At 37.1% G+C, this 22654-nt stretch overlaps 1 protein-coding gene across 2 annotated transcripts; it reads left to right on the top strand.

The window, feature by feature from the left end:
* The first annotated feature begins 223 nt into the window (after window positions 1–223).
* Window positions 224–22594, top strand: LOC117421093 (proton-coupled zinc antiporter SLC30A9, mitochondrial-like). 2 transcript variants are annotated; one of them, XM_034035029.3, is made up of 19 exons: window positions 224–351; window positions 1458–1580; window positions 2110–2304; window positions 2847–2900; window positions 3751–3850; window positions 4358–4450; window positions 6302–6384; window positions 6553–6611; window positions 6702–6769; window positions 7804–7906; window positions 11189–11244; window positions 12011–12146; window positions 12577–12616; window positions 12750–12821; window positions 13085–13192; window positions 14748–14913; window positions 15585–15714; window positions 19555–19668; window positions 20298–22594. In XM_034035029.3, exons 2-19 carry the CDS (start codon window positions 1490–1492, stop codon window positions 20340–20342), a joined length of 1713 nt encoding a protein of 570 aa, XP_033890920.2. In that variant the 5' UTR covers window positions 224–351; window positions 1458–1489; the 3' UTR covers window positions 20343–22594. The 2 variants fall into 2 exon arrangements, with proteins under 2 accessions (XP_033890920.2, XP_033890919.2); XM_034035028.3 differs by having other exon boundaries at window positions 245–351; window positions 1455–1580.
* The last annotated feature ends 60 nt before the right edge of the window (window positions 22595–22654 follow it).

Genomic DNA, 22654 nt, shown 5'->3' on the forward strand with positions numbered 1-22654 from the left:
TATTGATATTCACAATACAAACTGTTGTGTATAGGCTACTCTACTGTTCCTAATATCGTTCTACTGAGTTTCAATATTTAAACGTAATCTTCCAGTAGAGGTTGCAATTGAGTAACGCTGTGTCTACTCACTTTACTATCATTAAACATGACCTTTAAATGCGCATACTCGGAGAGAAACTGTCATTCATGCAATCTCGCGATAACAGTCGTCACATAATACATAAAGTTGTACTAATGTCGAAAATCTCGCGAGGTTTTCGACATTATCTGGCAGTCTGCGGCATTGATGGAAGTGCAGTTGAGTTGTTTGGTGGTAAAGATGCTTGAGTTATGAACATCTTACAGACAGGTAGGAAGAACGGCACTTGAATGGCTATGGTTGAGAAGGTGGTTTTTGTTTTTGTGGCTGTGGCTGTAAATGTAGTCCAGAGTCGTTTTATCGATGGAGTGTTGTCTCATCCACGCCTAGTGCAGTGTTATTGTTTATGTTGGGAGCTGAGTTTGCAACACATCAAATACACACGAACATTTCAAATACAGGACATTTGGTTTTAATTAATGAAGGAGTAATGTTATCTAGCAGTTTTACTAGCACTTAATGTAGCCAGCTGCATCGTCATTCGCATCAACCCTTTAGTGTCGAAACACCTGTGTTGTGCTTTCCTGTGATGTGCTGTAATCGATTTTATATCATCTAAGGTACATTTAGCAAATAAAGCTGCAGGTGCCACTAGTAATTTAATACAGTATTTTTTGTGCGTGCTAAGCTCGACGTTTAATACGGTAACTTTCACGTTTTATAAATGACTGACCAATAATAATACAGTATTACTGTGGGCGTAATAATAATGGGTAGACATGCTTCCTTTTCATATGGCCATTCCATAGACATGTAACTTGTTTTTAAATTGGATACGTCATCAAAATCAAACTGATGGCAAACGAAAAAATGCTTGACACTTTGCAGATAGCAGTTTTAAAAAAGTCTCACTTTTTTTTTGGTTAAACCCTGCAGCTGTTTTTTTAATTTACATGTACTCTTGCAAACCCTGAAATATTGTGACGAATAAGGTATTTGTGTAAAAAAATTGCGCAGCGCAGGAGGTAATGACGTGCCAAGAGAACAGGACATAACAATAGTCATCACGTGCTGAGAAGTGGGACAGAAATGTGGTCTGTTCTGTTAAATTTAATAATGGCTAACATTACGCCTCTTGTTTCCTACCACCCATTAAGATGCTGGAGAGATGGGTCAGTGAGGAGTAAGCGGTGACTGTACAGAGATCCTATTGTCCTGTTTCTAACTTTCATCAGCCTCCGATAGCACCCATTGTGACCTTAATGTAAAATCTATTACAACTCGGGGAGTAGATTTGGTTTCTAATGGTAAATTCATAACGCAGGAGTGAACCATGTGGAAACCGTCAACACAGTCTTGTGTTTTGTTTCCAGCAGGATCAACCAGTGCCCTCTAAAGATTAGACAGGATGTTTCAGGGTCTGGCCCAGAGACCATGGCATGCACTCTGTAGATTCTATTTGCAGCATCATGCAACTCGAGTCTGCCAGCCTTGCTGTGGTAAGTCAAGTTGTTCACAGTTTGAAATTCCTAAAAAAGCAGTGTCCAGATTGTTATTGTAGACCCAGTCTCGGCACCCATTTAAATGATCTGTTTGATCATGGACCAGGAATTAATTTAAAGATAACATTTTCACAGAAGAAAATAAAGAAGAGTTCATTTATATAAAATGTATTTATTCCATCAATAAAACCCAAACACTTTTATAGTCATTTGTTTCTTTTGTATGCATTTAAAATGTACATGAATTTTCATACAGTATTCCGTTACACTGTGCCAATATATGATAAATGAATACACTTTTTTGACAAAACTTAACTGTCAATGGAAGATCTTCATTCAATAGTACCTTTTTAAATAAAACACACACCAGGACAACCTCTAAGTTGGCACATCCAGCTTGTTTTCAAATGTTGTTCAGTTTGATTTAGATTTGTAGTATTAATTATTCTATTTTTTATTTACATTGAATGTAGGATTAACTGTAGGTCTGCTTAGAAGCTAATTTCTTTTCTTATTATTATTTTAGGGTGGAAAGATAGCAGGACTACCAGAAGCCTCTGGTATAGTTTGCCAGCCAGCTATATTCCTGGTACAGCAACAACAACCCAAATCCATTTTTACTCTTCTACCAGTGGAGAGAAGGATGGGCCAGATAAAACAAGTACCACGGCATCACCAGACAAGGCATCTGCCTCCCAGCCTAAACCTGAAGCTACTACTGGTAAGGTCTAAATGCCACATATTAATTGATCTCCTGACTGGTCTGCTGCATAGTAGACACCAGACTATAAGAATAATAATAATAATAATAATCATCTTTATTTTTATATAGCGCCTTTCATAGTGGACCACCATTACAAAGCACTTTACAAGATACGAGACTAGGGTGTGTGAACTATGCATCAGTTGCAGAGTCACTTACAACAACGTCTCACCCGAAAGACGGAGCACTAGGAGGTTAAGTGACTCAGGGTCACACAATGAGTCAGTGGCTGAGGTGGGATTTGAACCAGGGACCTCCTGATTACAAGCACGTTTCTTTAACCACTGGACCACACAGCCATTGGCCATAGATTGGCCTTGACAGAAAACAGACTATTTCTTCTAGTTATGTGATGAAACTGCTGCCGTGGCAAACTGGCTTTAACAGAAGTGTTTTGGATAAAAATTGCATACATTAAATATAAACAGCAGCATACTTTTTTTGAAAACAGTGTAATAAATTCACATGAACTTTTTTTTTATTTTTATATATGTATTCAGCACATGGTCCCTCAGCTACTGGCCAGTCTGCTTCTGAGTCAATCCATGTGAAAGGTAAGGTTTATGCAGAACCTTAAAAAGGCACTTGTATCTTCTACCGCTGTGTAACTTATTATAGCTGTTCTTGTATATTACTTTTAACTAGGGCTGTCACTTGATTACAAATTTTGAGCGGTTAATTTATGGGCATTAGTTGATTAATCTGTGCACATTTTTCATAAAGGTAACAGTCTTTTTGTGGCTGTCCTGCATTGTAACTAATACTTAAAAATCAATAATCAGAAACAAAAAAATAAGCCCAATGGTAATTTTGGTCTTTTTAAAACCATTTGTATTATTTTTATTTTAATAAATGTAACAAATGTTATTTTTCTATCCTATTACCCTAATAAAACAGATTTAGGACCTGATAACTCAGTCACACAAGCCCCAAGGGCCAGAGCAGCACAGTTATACGCATACTGTTTAACCACTCTTGGGTTACCATTAAACAGCAAAATTACTGGCAATGCACAAAAACGGAAACAAAAAACACTCTAAGGTTTATAACTAAATCAACAGTTTATTATGTTGGTCAGGATAAATGCGCCACGCTGGATTTTACCACAGCATTCACCACAGCTGGTTACAGTGCACGAGTAACTTTGCAGACACGTGTTTGGCAAACATTTAAATCAACGTAGATAGATATTCAAGTTCCAAATCCGTATATACATTCGTATCACACTATCAGCAATCCTTGTACAAAACAAGACCGCAATTATGATTTTTACACAACTTTAACCCCTTTTTATACAAGCTTAAAACAACAGTGTCCTACCATTTCTGGGATTCAGTGAAGTGCTTGGATGCAGGGGTTCTCGTAGAAACATTTTGTGTGCTAACTGTCTTCTGTTTGTTTTAGTGAGAGCTGTGTTGAAGAAGAGGGACTATGGCTCCAAATACACAAAGAATAACTTCATCACAGTAGTCAGAGCCATGAATGAATTTTGTCTCAAACCCAGGTAGCCTGCTTGATGGTGGGATGTGAGGAAGCAGGAATAGCTAAAGCATCATTATTTTTTAAGAAAATATTTAGCGTCAGTGAAGGTGTTTTGGACAGTTGGTACACATTCAACTTTCTGTCCTCAAGCCTTCAGTCGATACCTGTTAGTTTTATTATGTGTTACAGGGATGACTTATTTACTTTGTTGTTAACATGAGCACACTTGCTTTGAAATCTTTTAAAAGGGAAGTCTCATTTATCTCAGATTACATTTACCTTAATTTGTGCTACCCTTTTCTTTTTCTGGAAATAGACACGCATAGATTCTTTAGTAAAGGGAATGTAAGATAAGTAGACAAACACATTGGCTAGTGCCTTCTATCCAAATCACTGGGATTAAAAATCAAAACAGTTAGAGTAAGAGGCCAATTGTTAAGTGCTGCTATTCTATGTGCTGTGGAGGTAGGGAACAGGGACATTTATGCAATTTATGTTACTGATGTATCTTGTATTAATATTGTCTAAGTGATCTGGAACAGCTACGGAAGATCCGTAGAAGGAGCCCGCACGATGACACAGAGGCTTTTACAGTGTTTCTGCGCTCTGATGTGGAAGCCAAGTAAGCGATTCTGTTTTCTGATAGTCTAACGCATCCTTGTTATCTTAAGTGGCCCATTTCTGACCTGACCAGGTCATTGTTTAATCAACATCAGAGCTCTAACCAAATATTTGTAGGTCAGTCATTTTTGTAAATTATTTTATGTACTAGTATTCTGCTGCACATCTGTTCTGAGCAGCATCAAAAATGTATGTTTGTCATACAAGTGTTTAAGACAGTCTAATTTAATTTAAATGGTGGTTTTAAATAAGCTTTCATGATTTTATTCTAGCTAGTGTTTACTGTACTGTGCTATAGAAACAGGAATATAACTACACTGAACAAAAATATAAACACAACATGTAAAGTGTTGGTCCCATGTTTCATGAGTTGAAATAAAAGATCTCAGATATTTTCCATATGCACAAAAAGCTTATTTCTCTCAAATTTTGTGCACAAATTTGTTTACATCCCTGTTAGTGAGCATTTCTCCTTTGCCAAGATAATCCATCCACCTGACAGGTGTGGCATATCAAACAGCATGATCATTACACAGGTGCACCTTGTGCTGGGGACAATAAAAGGCCACTAAAAAATATGCAGTTTTGTCACACAACACAATGCCACAGATGTCTCAAGTTTTGAGGGAGCGTGCAATTGGCATGCTGACTGCAGGAATGTCCACCAGAGCTGTTGCCAGAGAATTGAATGTTCATTTCTCTACCATAAGCCGCCTCCAACGTCGTTTTAGAGAATTTGGCAGTACGTCAAACCGGCCTCACAACCGCAGACCATGTGTAACCACGCCAGCCCAAGACCTCCACATCCGGCTTCTTCACCTGCGGGATCGTCTGAGACCAGCCACTCGGACAGCTGATGAGACTGTGGGTTTGCACAACCGAAGAATTTCTGCACAAACTGTCAGAAACAGTCTCAGGGAAGCTCATCTGCATGCTCGTCGTCCTCACCAGGGTCTTGACCTGACTGCAGTTCAGCGTCGTAACCGACTTCAGTGGGCAAATGCTCACCTTCGATGGCCACTGGCACGCTGGAGAAGTGTGCTTTTCACGGATGAATCCTGGTTTCAACTGTACCGGACAGATGGCAGACAGCGTGTATGGCGTCGTGTGGGCGAGCGGTTTGCTGATGTCAACGTTGTGAACAGAGTGCCCCATGGTGGCGGTGGGGTTATGGTATGGGCAGGCATAAGCTATGGACAACGAACACAATTGCATTTTATCGATGGCAATTTGAATGCACACACATACCGTGACGTGATCCTGAGGCCCATTGTCGTGCCATTCATCCGCCGCCATCACCTCATGTATCAGCATGATAATGCACACCCCATGTCGCAAGGATCTGTACACAATTCCTAGAAGCTGAAAATGTCCCAGTTCTTCCATGGCCTGCATACTCACCAGACATGTCACCCATTGAGCATGTTTGGGATGCTCTGGATCAACGTGTACAACAGCGTGTTCCAGTTCCCGCCAATATCCAGCAACTTCGCACAGCCATTGAAGAGGAGCGGGACAACATTCCACAGGCCACAATTAACAGCCTGATCAACTCTATGCGAAGGAGATGTGTCGCGCTGCATGAGGCAAATGGTGGTCACACCAGATACTGACTTGTTTTCTGATCCACGCCCCTACCTTTTTTTTTTTTTTTTTTAAGGTATCTGTGACCAACAGATGCATATCTGTATTCCCAGTCATGTGAAATCCATAGATTAGGGCCTAATGAATTTATTTCAGTTGACTGATTTCCTTATATGAACTGTAACTCAGTAAAATCTTTGAAATTGTTGCATGTTGCGTTTATATTTTTGTTCAGTGTATTAAATCAAGTCTATTTCTATCGCTTTAGAGCACTGGAGGTGTGGGGGAGCCATGAGGCTCTTGGCAGAGAATGCAAGCTGAGGAAAGAAGTGGAACAAGAGTATAAAGAAAGTAGGTCCATTACAGACATTAGAAATTCCTTTAATCCCAGTTCATAATTTCTAGGCACATTCTATCCTGTGATGTGATGGTATGTGGTGAGTAAAGCATACTGGACTTTGGTGTGGTTTGAGGACACTGTCATCAGAATAATAAATGAGGGTTTTCTTCTCCCCATAGATTTATTTCAAAATCAGAAGCTGCTAAAGGAGTACAAGGATTTTTTAGGCAACACTAAGGTAAGGTTCTGTGTCTGTTACCATGAAAATAAAATACTTTCTTTGTGAAAATATTTTATAATGTGTGTTTGGTTTTCTTCATCCCCGCAGCCTCGTTCTGGCAAGAGGTTAACATTTTCACAAGGACCTGGGAAGGTTGTGATGGTGGCTATATGCATGTAAGTTATGAACAGAACCTGTTATAATGAGTACAACTACTGATTTAAACAGAACAGGTTCTCTAAATTAATTCAACAAAACCTTACAGCCCGTAGTTTATAGTTTGGGGAGGGGGTGTTTATTTTAGTTGTTTAGTCTCAAACTACAAGCAAGTTTCAGAGTTCTAGAAATATTTCCTTAAATTCTCTTGCAATTCTTCCCACAAGCTACTGCTTACAGCCTTCCTGTCTCAGATAACATTATTTTTTTGTTTTCATGTTTCAATATCCACTCTCCTCAAGCTCTAAAGACTCAAGTTCAGATGGTCAAATAACTTTGCATGATTTTCATCCACAATTTCCTTTGACAAATAAGATTAGCATAATTAAGTTTACATGAATTTGGTAGTCACATGCTAAATAGATGCTTGCTATGTCAGTCTATTGCTAACTACTAGCTGCCTTTGCCGTCAGTTACAGCTAATTAGGAAAGCATGTAAAATGGCGTGCCTCTGATTATTTTACATCTGACATATCTATGAGATAAAAGTACTTTGCATTAAAAAAAAAAAAAAAAAAAAATCCTGTACAAAAAAGGTAAAGCTAAAAACAATAAAAACAACTATGTGGATGATTTCCATATCAGAATACTTTGTTATTTCAGTTTTGGTTTTGGTTCTAGCTGGTATCTTAATCTTTATAAATTATTGAAAATTAAATAGTGAGTTGTAAAAAGCATGCAACAACATTTACATGGATGCATTGGTTTTACCTGTAAATAATGGTACCTTGGTGACAAATAAATACCTGATGCATATTTACTTTAAAAAAAATAAAAAAGCACAGTAGTAACTTCAATTAAACACATTGATAATTCAAAATCGATTTCTTTCCAAATAAGATTATACGACACATTTGCATGACTTCTTAACGTAATTTAAGATTTGTATTTGATAATTTTGCATAGATTTATTTGTGTCTCTAAAAGAGAACCACATTTTTCTGTTCTGTGTTTTATCTTCAATTTGTTAAAACTACTGTAATTTTCTTTACAGCAATGGACTGAACTTTTTCTTTAAGTTGCTTGCTTGGGTTTACACTGGTTCAGCCAGCATGTTCTCAGAAGCCATTCACTCACTAGCAGATACCTGTAACCAGGTAAGTAATTATTATTACCAGCGCTCCAGATAAGCTGTGTACTGGGTGTTTTACACATTGAAAAAATATGAATTGCACATGATACTTAAAGGTTATGTGTAAAGAATACACAGCAATTTTGCTGCATGTTATCAAGCTTCATGTACTTTGATTCCTGTCGTCTCAATGGCCCATTGTGAATATCCTGCATGTGGTCGCTAGAGAATGGATCATCGCTAGTGTAAGCTCCCATATTATACTATGAGATTATACCCAGGTACATTCTGGGGCCTCCTTCAGATGTCTTCCAGTACACTATCTACCCTCCTCCCAGAATATACCCAACCTATAAGGAGGAAATATTATTAAACAATAACACGCAAGTCAAACATGTAGGGCTGCAACGAAGGGTACGTTTTGACCTTCAATGGTACTAATTTGCATAATTTACTGGTGACTTCACCATAGCTACTTGTTTATATTTCATTGAAAATTCTATTTTACAGGTAATCCATTTACATGGGATAAAACATTCACATGTAGTTAAATACGTTATATAGAACAATAATTCTGTTTTTTTAATTAATAAAAATACACGTTGCTCATTTACACGTAATTGATGCTGTGTTCGATATACAGTTATCTTGAACTGCAGCAGAGTGTGGTAGTGGGTGCATAATTGTAATTGCCCTGCAAGAGGGAAATCAAAGATTAAGCTTTATTTAACAGTCACCGTTCCAAGCAGGTTGTCATTCACATTTTACTTTTAAAAATATTAATAATACTAATGATAATATGAATTTCCACTTGTCAAGTGACTGCGGAGATTGGTTGTGCCTCCATGAGTCGTTTGCACAGTTTGCATTCAACTTTTTTTTGGTAGTCTCGGCATTTAACAAAAAAAAGATTTGCCTCAGGATAACACGAGCTGGAGGGGTAGGGGTGGTTTTCGAAATCAAAATGATCAGTGTAAGCGTATATTTTCTATGTTTCAAACATATTCTACCATAGCACTTCTCTAACACTGTCTTGCACACTGGGTAGCTAGTACACATTTTACTGAAGCACTACAGCCTCTATAGGTACCCCCCCCCCCCCCCCAGTGCTTTGGCATAATATACCCTGCTCCAATACACAAGTTGCTACATGTAACGATTTGGTAGTGGATTTTAGTACAACTTTTGTTTAGCCCTTTGAGTAGTATGAACGTAACGGTACGTTCGCTTCTCTCTGGTCCCCAAGGAGTACAAACGTACTGGTACGTTCTGCAACTTTAAACTTGAATTACTGAGCCTACAAAACCCTTGATCACATAATATTTTAAAACTAGGTTTCTATAACACCTTATATTGGTCTTTTGCGCCCTCTGCCAGATACTGACTGAATTACATATAATAAACCAATTCACAAAATGTCAAGTGTTTGTAAACTGGCGAAAATCGCTCAGTGAGAAGTATTAGTAATAATACTGAATTCAGATTCCGATTTAAATGCAAATACATACAATTCTTCAACTGAATCAGGTGTCAGCGAGTATGTCAGTGAAGACATAAGCAAAGAATATTTACCATCAACATCAAGTGACAGCGAAGAGGCGGCGCCCATCTCTGTGCGTTGCTCCATGCTTCAGGAGTATCATACACTGAAGCATTAGACACTCTCACTCCCTCCGCCCCCACAACCTGTTTACCCGGATATGATTTATTCATCCGTCTCGCCCTTTTTTTTTTCTTGGTTAGGGCGTGTTGTGGTTGTTCCACTGCGTTGTTTATTGCCTACATGTTTTTTAGTCAAAACCTTTCCCTATAAATAAAAATATATATTTATTTGTTAATTTATTTACAGTAAAAATGATTTGTCTGTATTTTGCGTCAGTATTCATTACATACATACAAACATATAGCTTTCAGCTTGTTTGTATGCTGTACTCGTAATAATCAAGCGCATGCAAAAAAAAAAAAAAAAATCACTCCCGTAGGACCGGCAGTGCATTTTAGAACTCACTACTCAAAGGGTTAAGTAATATGCATTATACAAATCAAAAGATGAAATTTGCGGGTTCGGGTCGTGTTGCAGGTCTTATTAAAGCAGGTCGGGTCAGGTCGTGGGTAAGAATACAGTGCTGTTGCGGGTTTGGGACAGGCCCTGTAGTAGCGAGCCTGGGTCAGAAGCGGGTCATAAAAATCTGACCTGTGCAGGACTCTGCTCCATGGTATTACCTCAAGCCTGCGGCTTCGGGCATTATATCCCTGGTAACAAGTCTTCCCTCAGGGCAGTCATTTTCCACTGTAGTCGTCCTCGCCAGTGTGTGTATGTATGTGTGTAATATATATATATATATATATATATATATATATATATATATATATATATACACACACACACACACACACACACACAGTGAAGTTAATGTATATTTGGTAGAATTTGCTACCCAAAATTCTTAATATACTACTAGTTTTTTTTTTTTTTTATGCAGTAGCATTTCTGATACCTTATGCTGCAGTATGTTACCGACCCTGAGTGAACACGTGCGTGATTAACGGTATTAGTTTTTTTAACAGGTAACATTATTAGTGTCTTTCATAAAGCGGGAAACCATTGATTTATAGATTTTCCCGATCTGTAGATGACTGAGGTTTGTCCCGCCCCATGCACAAGGCACACAATGCAAATCATATTGGACAGTAATAAAGTACCTTAAAGTTAATTTCTAGCCCTGTATGTATGTGTAATATATCGCACGAGAGAGAGAATACATGCATGTCTCCAGTCATATGCAGTTTTCACGATTACGTTGTTTTCTACCCAAAATTGAAGTTATTAGTACTGCATTCGCCTTATTGTTTCACCTATTGATTCAGCACATTGCCGCTTTATGCATCCAGGACAGGTCAAACATTAGGATAGACTTACAAATTGTGCGTCCCTTACTGCGATTGGGCAAGTTTTCTTTTGAGACGCAACCTCCTCCATTGAGATGCAACGATCGCATCGGGCAGTGTGTTCCGGGCTTTACAGAATCGTAACATTTTAATATACACCTAATGCAGTTTTATTTTAAGTCTCAGATTTATCAAGAGCAGTTTGTACCGTTTAGTTGTGAAAAGGAAAACTAATAGCAAGTAACTCAGAACTGTGAGGACTGCCTAGTTTTTTTTAAGAGAACTGGTGTTAAGACCTTGATTAGTGTAGCCAGTTTCCTGTGTAATTTGACAACCGCAGACAAAAATTATGAGAAACATTACTAAATGATTCTCTCGCCTAAAGTAATATTCCTGATTTGGGTTTTTCTCTACACAGGCATTGCTTGCAGTGGGTATCAGTCAGTCTGTCAAGAACCCGGACCCTGGCCATCCGTAAGATATAGATATCATTTTTTTTTTCTTATTCCATGAGCAGGCAAGAATTATAAAGCACATTTAACTATAAGATTGTTATTGGTTTCTAAAAGTACCATTGCATGAATGGTTCTGCTTATTCATGAAAAGAAAGCATGTTGGCCTAATTGTCAATTTTTATGAGTTTATACAATGTAATGTTTAAAGTAATTGTAGCTAACAAAATAATCTTACCAACTTCAGTTAGCTACATAGGTCACAAACATACCGTTATTTTAAACCTTAAGACATCTGGTACTATGCTAAATTCTCAGTTTGTTTGCATTTCCTTCCGGGAAGTCTGTTACTGCTTGGTTACCCCAGCAGTGTCTTCTGGGGCAAAGCATGTTACTGGTTCGAAGCATGTGTGGCAATAGGGGAAGGAGCTGATTTGGTTATTGATAAGAAGAAAAAAAAAAAAGGGATGGGAATAATTTCACTGTCCAGGTGCAATCTGCAAACAGATTTATTTAACACAGTGTAATACCAGATACTCTATTTTAAAAAGAAAATACGTATTTGCTATCAAAACGGCACGTTCTAGACTTTCATAATGAATAGATACACATGGCTGAGAACGTTTGTGGAACTATTTTGTTAGCAACAACTACTTTTAGAACTAAACAATTCACATGCACACACTTTAGAACTTATGTAGTAGTGTGTTGTCTGAAATTAAGTATGTTTCTGTAGTGTCGTAAGCACCCCTGTCTACAAAATGTATCGCTAGTATTCTGTTTTTTAGGTATGGTTTTTCAAACATGCGCTACATTGCATCCCTCATAAGTGGTGTTGGGATCTTCATGATGGGAGCCGGCCTTTCATGGTACCATGGGATTATAGGCCTAATGAACCCTCAGCCTATTGAATCTCTACTTTGGGTAAGAACAATAGATTTGTGATACTGTATATGAGGCCATTTGTCCTTGTTTTTTTGTATACAATTGGAATACCTAGCAGCAGCTTTGCTTCTTACAATGTCAATGTACCTAGAATTTGTGTTCATGTGAATAGTTTGTATGGGGTGAGCAGAACAAGTCTTTGTAGAGAGCTAAGTGTAGTTCTTTAGTGTGCTGTTTCAACTGTTAATCTTCTATATTGATCCATATGCATGTTGCAAGTTCTCGCATGCTTTACAGTTAAAATAAGGAAATTGGCTAAACACAAGCCTTACTGAAGAAGTTTGTATTCTGGCTTTCAGAAATAATTTGAAAAGTGAATTCTGCTTGAAAGTGGGGGTACAGATAAGAAGAGAATGAGGGATCTGGCTCAGCAGCGTCTATTTTTTACTTTTTTTTTTTTTTTTTTCAGGCTTATTGCATTCTAGCTGGGTCACTGGTCTCAGAAGGAGGTATGTAAAAATTAATTGTATTACCTTGTTAATCCCATGTGAAATATTCTTTTCAGGTGGTTTTGATAGGCAAAAACACAACTTTTTTTTTTTTAATAAATACCAAATTTTGAATTGTTTCTTTTCTTTCAAGCAACACTTTTAGTGGCGATCAATGAAATCAAGAAAAATGCTGGAATCAGAGGAGTCTCATTTTATGAATATGGTATGTCTGTTTTTATTTTTAGGTGTTTTTTTTTTCCCCCCAAAGATTGAAGAAATAAACATAATAAGAAATGAAATGGTCCGAATGGCTCAAGATACGTTATACATCTGTAAAAGTTTAGTGTTTTTGTATTTTTTTTTTTATTATTGGTTGACAGCAGGACACAGCTACGGGTAGTGCTCAAACATTGCTGATTTGATTACAATAGAGAGCAGTAGGGAAAGTACTGTTAAGTACATGGTAACTTGTTTTTCTCTTCCTAGTTATGCAGAGTCATGACCCCAGTACAAATGTAGTGCTGCTGGAGGACACTGCAGCTGTGCTAGGAGTGATAATAGCTGCTAGCTGTATGGGGCTGACTTCTCTAACAGGTAAGTTACATACTGTACACACCTTGAAAAATCAGTCTTGTCCGTGGGAATAAAAAAAGAAAAAAAGAAAACTTTGCAAGGTTGTAGAAACGCTGCAGGCTAAATGACCCAATGGGTCCTGTTTGTTCAACATTCTTATAGGTTAAACAGTGCTTTGAAAAACATATATGCATTTGCTCCCAAACAGTTGAAAATGATGAGGGGGGGGGGGGGCACATAACCTTTTATGACAAGTGTTATGACAAGTCTGTTTTCACTGCCATGTTGTTAACCTCTGGTCTATTGATATGTATGTATAAATGTGTCTGAATAAAAATCCTGCTAGCTACAGCCTCCTTGTGACTTATTGGCTGCTGGAGTTTTAAAAAGTGATGTGCTTGAACATTTTCTGACCCAATGATTTAAATAGAATAGGAAATCAAAATTTGGTAATACGTTCCTTTTGTGACATGTGTTCGCACCCCGTTTTACTGCAGTGCTAGGTTTAGACATCCCTGTATGCTAAATTACCCACTGTAAAATGTGCCTCTCAAATAAATAATGTATTTCTTCATTTTATGTACAGTAGATGTTCAAAAAAGCATTTTTGTTAAACCCTTGATATGGTCCTTCCAACAGTCTTTGTTATGGCAAACTGAGTTTATATGACCTTCAGATCACACAAAACAACTCTGCTTTCTCAACAAATTCCCCCCAATATCTTCTCCATAAATTAATGCAGTAAAGGTAATTCTTGTTTAATATTTTAGACAACCAATACAGTTCATAATTGTAATGAGATGAATAGACTGGATATGGCCTTTTTGCTCACTTGTCATCATGTTTGGCTGACTGTATACTGAAGTCGGCAAAGATATTCTATAGGATGCATTTTAGTTGAATCTACTCCATGTAATTTAAAGTACATGTTCACATTTTCTAGCAAGCCAAACAGTAATAATTCTCAAATTATCTACAATTCGATACAGTAGTAAATAGGCTACAAAACTATTTACACTGCATGCACATAATACTGTACCTATATTTACTACAGTCCTAAAAGTGTATAGTAGCAACACCATTAGTTACATTTGGAAGTCTTGTTAAAGGGGAGCCAAATTCAGGACCACAATAATACTGAATCGCAGTAGATTGAGGTGCAATATATTGAGGATTGGTTGTATAAAGACTGATATTGATTAATGTAATAGTTGTGGGGGGGGGGGGGGGTGATTGAACAGTGCACAGGGTATCTGACTGATTTTTATGCACATTATATTCAGATGTTACGTACTGTAAATGTGACATCTAAGTTAAGGAATGTCCTGTTATCTTATCCGTCTCATGTTACAGTAACTATCATACTATTTGACAGTGTTTCAGATTACCAGCAGGTCTGACTAATCCGGAATTTCCATTTTGTCTACAAGTATGCACCACCAGATGTCAGTATTTTGTTGAACGTACTGCAACTATTTCTAAATACACAAATGTTTGGAGAAATAATATTTAGGCTACCTTTTTTTTTAAGTAACATTTGACCCACATAAGTAACTTGGCATTTTTTATTCCAAAGGGAACCCCTACTATGATAGCCTGGGATCTCTGGGTGTGGGAACACTTCTAGGAGCAGTGTCTACATTCCTAATATACACCAATACTGAGGCATTGCTGGGAAGATCCATCCAGCCAGAGCAGGTTCAGAAGCTGACAGAGTTCCTGGAGAACGACCCTGCTGTAAGGTAAGCACACTTCACATAGGGCTTACTCAACTGTTGTTTTCCTTTTTTAATCTGTGGTAGAACAGCATGCTCAAACGATGTGACTAGAAATTAACAACCAACTACAACCTTGTTTTCCTCATCTCTAGGATGTTAATTTGTTGGAATATTACCTTGTTTGGAGTCAAAAACAATATATTGTAACAAGTGCCTTATTGGTTTGCTGTTGCTCATTTCTGTTTGCCCTTTTATCTTGCTACAGTGCTCTTACGTTAAAGTATTTTTGTTTTTCATTTATGAAAAAGTTCAAAATGAAAATGACTGCTAACCAAGGGTTTAAAATCAGTTTTCTCACCTCTGATTGTCAGCAGCAATATTTTATACTTCAGCTTTGTATATCAAAAGCAAAGCTAAAGAAGTTAAAGCTGCTGCTTCCTGGTGCCATATCCTGTCCTTTTCTGTAGCTCAGTTGCCCCAGAAGCTATTTTATGGTACCTCAGACGTGTGCAGAAAAGCAACTGGGTACAAGAATGTATCCCTGTATGACTGGTTCCTTAGAAAAAAAAGGAAAGCTAGAGGGCTAGTAATTTAATATTTACTTGGTTAGTTTCTTCGCTGCACATTTGAACAGTGCTTCTTCACTGGTGCTTGTTCATCTTAACTGTTTCTGTCAATGCTTTTGTTTGTTCCAGGGCTATTCATGATGTAAAGGCTACAGACATCGGGTTGAGCAAAGTGCGCTTCAAGGCAGAGGTAGACTTTGATGGGCGAGTTGTAACGAGGTCCTACCTAGAGAAGCAAGACATTGAACAGATATTAAATGTATGTATGCATTGTTGGCATGTTGAGCTAAATACAATTGAAAATATATAATTAATGTGTTTAGTTTAATACAGAAAATACAGAAAACGTGCACATTTTCACATTTCATTACTGTGCAGGTTTTATTACTTTTGTATTCCTGTTCTGGTCTCCTATATGAGCCTAAGGAATGAGAACACATCTCCTGGCTTTCAAAAAAGGAGGTATTTGTTTTTGGTTTTTGACTTATGCATCACCAAATGTTACAATCTGTAATACTCTATACAGCACTTGGAGTGCTATATGACGTCATGCGACCGTACATGGTGCAGCGATTCCTTGAGTGCCAATGTTCACTGAGAGACACCAGAACTCAATGTGTTTAATACTCTGGCCAAATTGGAACCAGACCCCCTGAGGCCAAAGTATTTAGAAATGTCATGGCACCTTCAATACTGCAAAATAAACTATAAAGGGTGATTCTTCAACAACATACATCATATGAAACAGACATTATTAGAGAGCATGCCTATCACAGCTATGTTCCCAAGCCATTAGATGAGTAGCAGAGGCCCTGTGGAGTAGCCTTCCTGCTCACAGGACTAGATGCTCTTGGATTACTTCTTGTGGGGTCACCTGTCCTAAAGCCAGTAGTGTACACCCAGGAATGCTGAAAATTACAAGACAAAATGCAGACGCTACAGTCAACATTGTGGACAGTGTACTAGCTTACTGGAATCAAAGAATTACCAGGTGCCAGGACAACGGTGTAGCTCAATGTAGCACATTAATGAATCAGTGCATTAATGAAGTACATATGTCTAAATGAAGCAAAACTGTTATTTCAGTTATTACCAACAATGCTCCAAACTACGTAAATGCCATTGAAAAACATCTTGGAGTCATTAATATCCTGTGTTTGGCCCACACAATAAACCTAGCCGTTCGAAGTGGACTTGACGTAAGACCAATACAGTCTGTACTTGCCAGGCTGAAACAAACAGCTCAACATTTTCACAGATCCACAACTGATAAGTAGGGCTGCAATGAAGGGTACATTTTGACCTTTGAAAGTTCATAACACATTACCGATGGAAGGTTCGAACCTTCGATGGCACTAATTTGCATAATTTACCGGTGATGTCGCCATAGCTACTTGTTTATATTTGATTAAAAGTCCTATTTTACAGGTAAGCCATATAAATAGAATAAAACATTCATATGTAGTTTAAAAATGTTATATTGAACAGTAATCATTATTTTATAATTTTAAATAAAAATACACGTTGTTTATTTACACATAATTGATGCTGCTTGCGAGTAGGCTTGCATTGCAGCAGCACTTACGTCAGCAGACTTAGGCAAAACAAACGTAATTTAAGTCACCGTTCCTAGCAGGTTATCAGTCACTACTACGACTACTACTACTAATAATAATAATAATAATATGAACTTACGATTGTAAAGGAGGCTGTGTGGTCCAGTGGTTAAAGAAAAGGGCTTATAACCAGGAGGTCCCCGGTTCAGATCCCACTGACTCATAGTGTGACCCTGAGCAAGTCACTTCACCTCCTTGTGCTCCGTCTTTCGGGTGAGACGTAACTGTAAGTGACTCTGCAGCTGATGCATAGTTCACACACCCTTGTCTTTGTAAGTCGCCTTGGATAAAGGCGTCTGCTAGATAACCTAAATAATAATAATAATAATAATAAAGTGACCCCAGAGATTGGATGTGCCTCCATGATACATCAAAAAAAACTTGCACAGTTTGCCTTCTACTTTTTTTTTTTTGGTCGTGTGGGCATTTAACAAAAAAAAAAATCCCATACAGCAGAGGGGTTTTCAATGCAGCGCTTTGCTGTCGCGATGGCGAATGAAGAAATCTGCCTCTGGTTAACACGAGCTGGAGAAGGGAGGGACGGACGGTGCTCAGTTTTTTCGAAATTAAAATTAGTGTTAGTGTATATTTTGTATGTTCGAACATATTCTACCATAACACTTCTCTTACACTATCTTGTATGCTAGGTATTCAATGCATATTTTACTGAAGCAGTACAGCCTCTATAGGTACCCCCCAGTGCATTGGTATAATAATATACCCTGCTTCATAGATGAGAGCGGCGCCATAGATTTGGTAGTGGATTTTTGTACAGAAACTTCTGTTTAAGTAATATGCATTATACAAAGCAAAAGATTGAATTTTGCATGTGAGTGACATTTAATGTGTGATTTGTAATTTTCACACATTGTCAAACTATTTCTGTTAACAGAAAAAAGAAAAAAAAAACACAGTGCGTGAATGGCGTCTGATGAACCTTCGAAGGTTTAAAACAATCTGAATTCCTGGCTAGCGAACAAACCTTCTAATACAGCCCTACTGATTAAGTATCTTCTAGAAAATAAACAAAAAATTGGATTGAACGATTGCATAACACGATGGAATAGCACATATGACATGATCTGCCGTGCATCGGAACAACAGGCTGCAGTGGCAGCAGTTTTATATTTGAAAAAAATCTGGAACTCGCAACAAATGAATGGTCTACTATTGAAAATCTGTGACAAGTTAAAACCCTTTAAAACTGCAACTGCTGCACTTTCTACTGAAAAATACCCAACAGAACTTCAATATATCCTTCTGAACCAACTTAAGAAAAGAGATTCCGAATGAAACACTAACAATTAGGGAAATGAAAAACAAAATGTCCAAGGACCTAAGTTCACGGTACAACAAGGAAAAAAAAGAAGGTATCATTTTGGGACCCACAGTTTCATAGGCTGGTTCATTTATCTGAAGAAGAAAAACTGCAAGTACACGAAGAGATAAAAACCGAGATGATTAAAAATGCTTTTGCTGGGGAATGGAGGGCTTAAACAAGCAACATGAAGGTGAGAACTGCTTTGACTGCAGTGGGAGACCTTTTTGGGGACAGTTACACAGGCGCCACAGAGGAAGCAACTAATGATGAAACTCAAGCAATCCTGGAAGCGGCCACTTACGTCAAAGAAACGCCTGTTTTCTCCAGGTTCCAACCTGCTTGAGTGGTGGAAAAATTCTAAGGTGAAATACCCACATCTTGCTAAACTGGCAAAATACCTGAGTTTTAGGGGTACGTCTGTTCGTTCTAAGCAGTTTTTTTTTTTTAGCTGGAAATATTGTAAATAAAAAGTGAGCCGTCTTAGATCCAGATCAGGTTGACAGACCAACAATATGTGAAGTAAAATAGCACACAGATTGCTGAAAACTTCAAAATTAGTATTTTTTTTCCTATGTTGGACATTTCACCGTACTGTTTATAGTTTATATAAACGAACACTGATACTTAAACGCAAACGTTTTTTCAGACTTGTGTTTTTGTAGGCTGCTGTTGGACCATACTGTAGTTGGTTATTTCAAAGTAAAAGTACATTTTTTGTATCTTGGATTTTACAATGCATGGGTTTTGGGGGGCTTTATACAGCACTAGAGAGGTCATTTTTATTTCCTGGAATGAAGACTGAAAAGGTAAGCATTTAAAATTGATAATTTATCGATCAATGTGATTTTATATGCCGCAATTATCAATTGCACTTTTGACGGTTAACTGACAGCCCTAAGTAGTACAGTTGTTTTGTTTCATATTCTTAATGTCTGCTGTTCTGGACTTGTATAGATGTGTGTATATATACATTAAAACTTCTTAGATATCTGCTCTTACCAACTAGAATACCCCTGACTAGATTTAATAATTTTTTTTTAATACAAGAGAATGAAAAAGGCATCTTGTAAAAAAGCAGGAACCGTAATGAAGAAAAAGGGTTCTTTTCAGTTCTAAGCAATGCTGCTCCTCTTGATTTTTTTAAATTTATTTTTATCCCCAGGAAATTCAGCAGGTTAAAACTCCAGAGGAGTTGGAAAACTTCATGCTGAAGCACGGAGAGAATATTATCGACACCCTGGGGGCTGAAGTAGACAGACTTGAGAAGGAACTTAAGGTGGGCTTGGAGGATTATATCTTCTCTGTTAACATTTATATTAACTGTAGCTCTTCGCTCTCCGAGAATAAGACGTTAGAAGCCATGTCAAGTATATTTACATTCAGAAGGCTAAAAGTATAAGCCTGTTCATCCAAAGAAACAAAGGCAGAGCGGGTCTGTTTGAATAGGTGCTGTGTGCTGGCTTCGTGGGTAATCTGTTTTAAAGATGGGAATGTAAATGCTGAATTACTTTTAAAGTTTTTTTGCAGGCAAATAATGATTTAATGGGTTTTTACAAAATAAGATGTAATTACAAAGTTGGTTATGATTTTTATCAAGCAGAACCATTATGTTTTCTGATTATTAAATTGATTCTAGTATTGGCTATGTTTGACATTTATTTCTTATAGTTTTACAGTAAAGGACAGTTGCTTTTATTAGTGTCCAGTAAGCAAATGTTTTAGCTTGTGATGGCATTACTTCCACTTCTTGATTTTTTACTTTCTTACATTTTACCTCAATAATGTAATTATTGAAGGATATGGACACTACTAAAATGTCCTTAACCATTTAGGCTAGTTCTGTGTACTTCACACAATGTATGCTCTATTCCCAAACCTCATAGAGATTATTGTGTTCCTTTTTAGCAACGTAATCCTGATGTCCGACACGTAGATCTGGAGATCCTTTAATCTGCTCTGGAGCAGCTGAATACAACCTCAACCTCTGGAGCTACCAGGACTTTAGGGATACAGAAACTCACTCTGACGGCAGTGCGGCACTAAAGACTTGAATGCTACTTGTTATAAGCAAGTCTTAGGATGTTAGAAGGACATACCCTGTAGCTTGTTCCTGAGTTTTACATCTTCTACCATGTACTGAAAACACTAGACCTTGTTCCCCTGGTGTTAATACTTGTTGATGTTGATTTGTGCATTACTTGCCCTTCTATTTAATGTCGAAAACCGACGGAGAGACACTCTGGAGATAATATAGGATGCACAAAAGAAATCTGTGTCCAGTAAGAATCAAACTTAAGTATAAACAATGGAGGCAAAAAGGCAAGGGGAGTTTTAACCTCTTGATGAAGTCCATTTAAAACTAGTAGTAATAAAGATTGAAAAAATAAGTGGTAATTGTGCTTTGGTCAACAGGTATAGCAAGCAGAGGTGAGTCTACCATAGCATATTAAGTAATGTAAGACTTACTATTGTAACATTGAATTTCTATCTGTAACAACTGTTAATATATATTGAGCCTGCGGAGCAGTCAATGAGAGACTACTTTAAGATACAAATAAGACAAATATAAATATACATTGCAATCACGTTTATCTGCATTTTAGCAGATACAGTTCTCAAATTTCACCAGAGGCTTTCCATTTATCTGATTTACTGGAGTACCACATGCATTGTAAAGTTTGTCTCTTTTTGAAGTGTTGGCCCAAAGACTTTTAGTGTTACTGGTTATATTTATAAATTCACACACAAATAATAAAATAGAAATATTTTTTTATTATTTTTTTTGCCCAGTGTAGCATTATTTCCTACTTTTTTCCCTATTTATTAAAAGTAACCTTTTTAGTTTTAATTGATATTTGAATTTCAGGTGGTGACATTTTTGGGACAAAAGAAATGTCTGTAAAATATTTAAAATTAAATGAAAGTGTTTTTTTTTTTTTTTAAAGGAGAGCATTTTTATTTTAAAGCAATTTGTTTTTCTTTTTTTCAATTTGTTGTTTATAAATATGCTGAAAATAATGGGTTGTTTTATTCCAAGTTAGTCGTCCTGATGACTTGCGTATTTATTCACATTAGTTGAGTGCTGAGGTGTTGTGCATATATCAATCATGTTTTAATCGTCCCAGTGTATGCCCTGAACTAATACAGCTCAAATTTTAATTCTAGCAGTCTTTTACATTTCCATTGATCAAATCAGACAATGCAAACAGACGTTTAGGGGTTTCTGTATCCTAGGACGGCGATTTATTTAAGATATTATTGCTAGTTTCAGATCTCCCTTTTTTTTTTTTTTTTTTTTTTAATATATAAAAGAAAGACCAATGTGTAAAAGTGGTTTATTTGTCTTCTCCTATTGAACCCTTAATTATATGATGGAGTGTATAGGTATATTCTAATAATTGACTAAAATAAAAAATTAAGTATTTATAAATGTATTCGTTTCCAGATTAATTATACATTTTTCAGACAATCATGTTGATTTTTATCCCTGTATGGCCCCTTGAGATGGAACTTCCTTTATTCATGAATGAATTAATTCATTTGAAATCATGCATCTAAAATCAAATCACTTTTTGATATTAGGAATAGTTTACATATGGTAATAGGATTCTTTTAAGTGTTGCAAGAACACATACTGGTACTTAAACTAGGAGAGTACCAATATTTCAGTGCTTATTCCATCTTTATGGGGGCAAGAAAAAGCACATTCATGTTTTCCAGTGGAATTTTCCAGTATGCCAGAAATGACTGATTCTAGCCTTGGGTAAATAAGGACTACTTAAGGTAATGGATCTAGGTCTGCGGTACCATTTCTTTGAAAAATATTCTTTCCAAGTATTGGTGCCAGCAGACTTGGTATTGTTGTACAGTGTTGATGACAAGAATACATATGTGGCTGTTTTATAATGCTGGTACAAACCTATCATTATACAATGATCATGTACTGTGATTACTTTTGAATTATCTGATAATGCTATAGATGCTGTTGTCTAACTTTTCTAACACAATTTAGAAGTCAGGACATGGAAAAGGGCTAAAATAATTAAAGAAATGGCCACACGGCCACCAAAAAGATGACATCTACAGTGCATTTAAGTCTCCGTACTGTGTTTCTGTCAGTAAAAATATGTACATCGGCAGTGTCTTGCCAAGTGATTTAAGGGGTGTCCGATCAATTGAATATATCCCTTTGTGCTTAAAAACATATTGGTGGGTGCAATATTTAACACAAAAGAAAACTCCATGTAAGCATTGTTAGCTGT

Source organism: Acipenser ruthenus, chromosome 1 (genome assembly GCF_902713425.1).
Source record: "Acipenser ruthenus chromosome 1, fAciRut3.2 maternal haplotype, whole genome shotgun sequence".
Taxonomy (NCBI): domain Eukaryota; kingdom Metazoa; phylum Chordata; class Actinopteri; order Acipenseriformes; family Acipenseridae; genus Acipenser; species Acipenser ruthenus.

What these genes read in the sequence shown, in the direction of transcription:
- LOC117421093 (XM_034035029.3), top strand. Translation starts at nt 1,490, where the DNA reads ATGTTTCAGGGTCTGGCCCAGAGACCATGGCATGCACTCTGTAGATTC. An exon ending in GGGGCTGACTTCTCTAACAG is followed by an intron (nt 13,193 to 14,747) that starts GTAAGTTACATA and finishes TTTATTCCAAAG; the next exon opens with GGAACCCCTACTATGATAGC. An exon ending in GACTTGAGAAGGAACTTAAG is followed by an intron (nt 19,669 to 20,297) that starts GTGGGCTTGGAG and finishes GTTCCTTTTTAG; the next exon opens with CAACGTAATCCTGATGTCCG.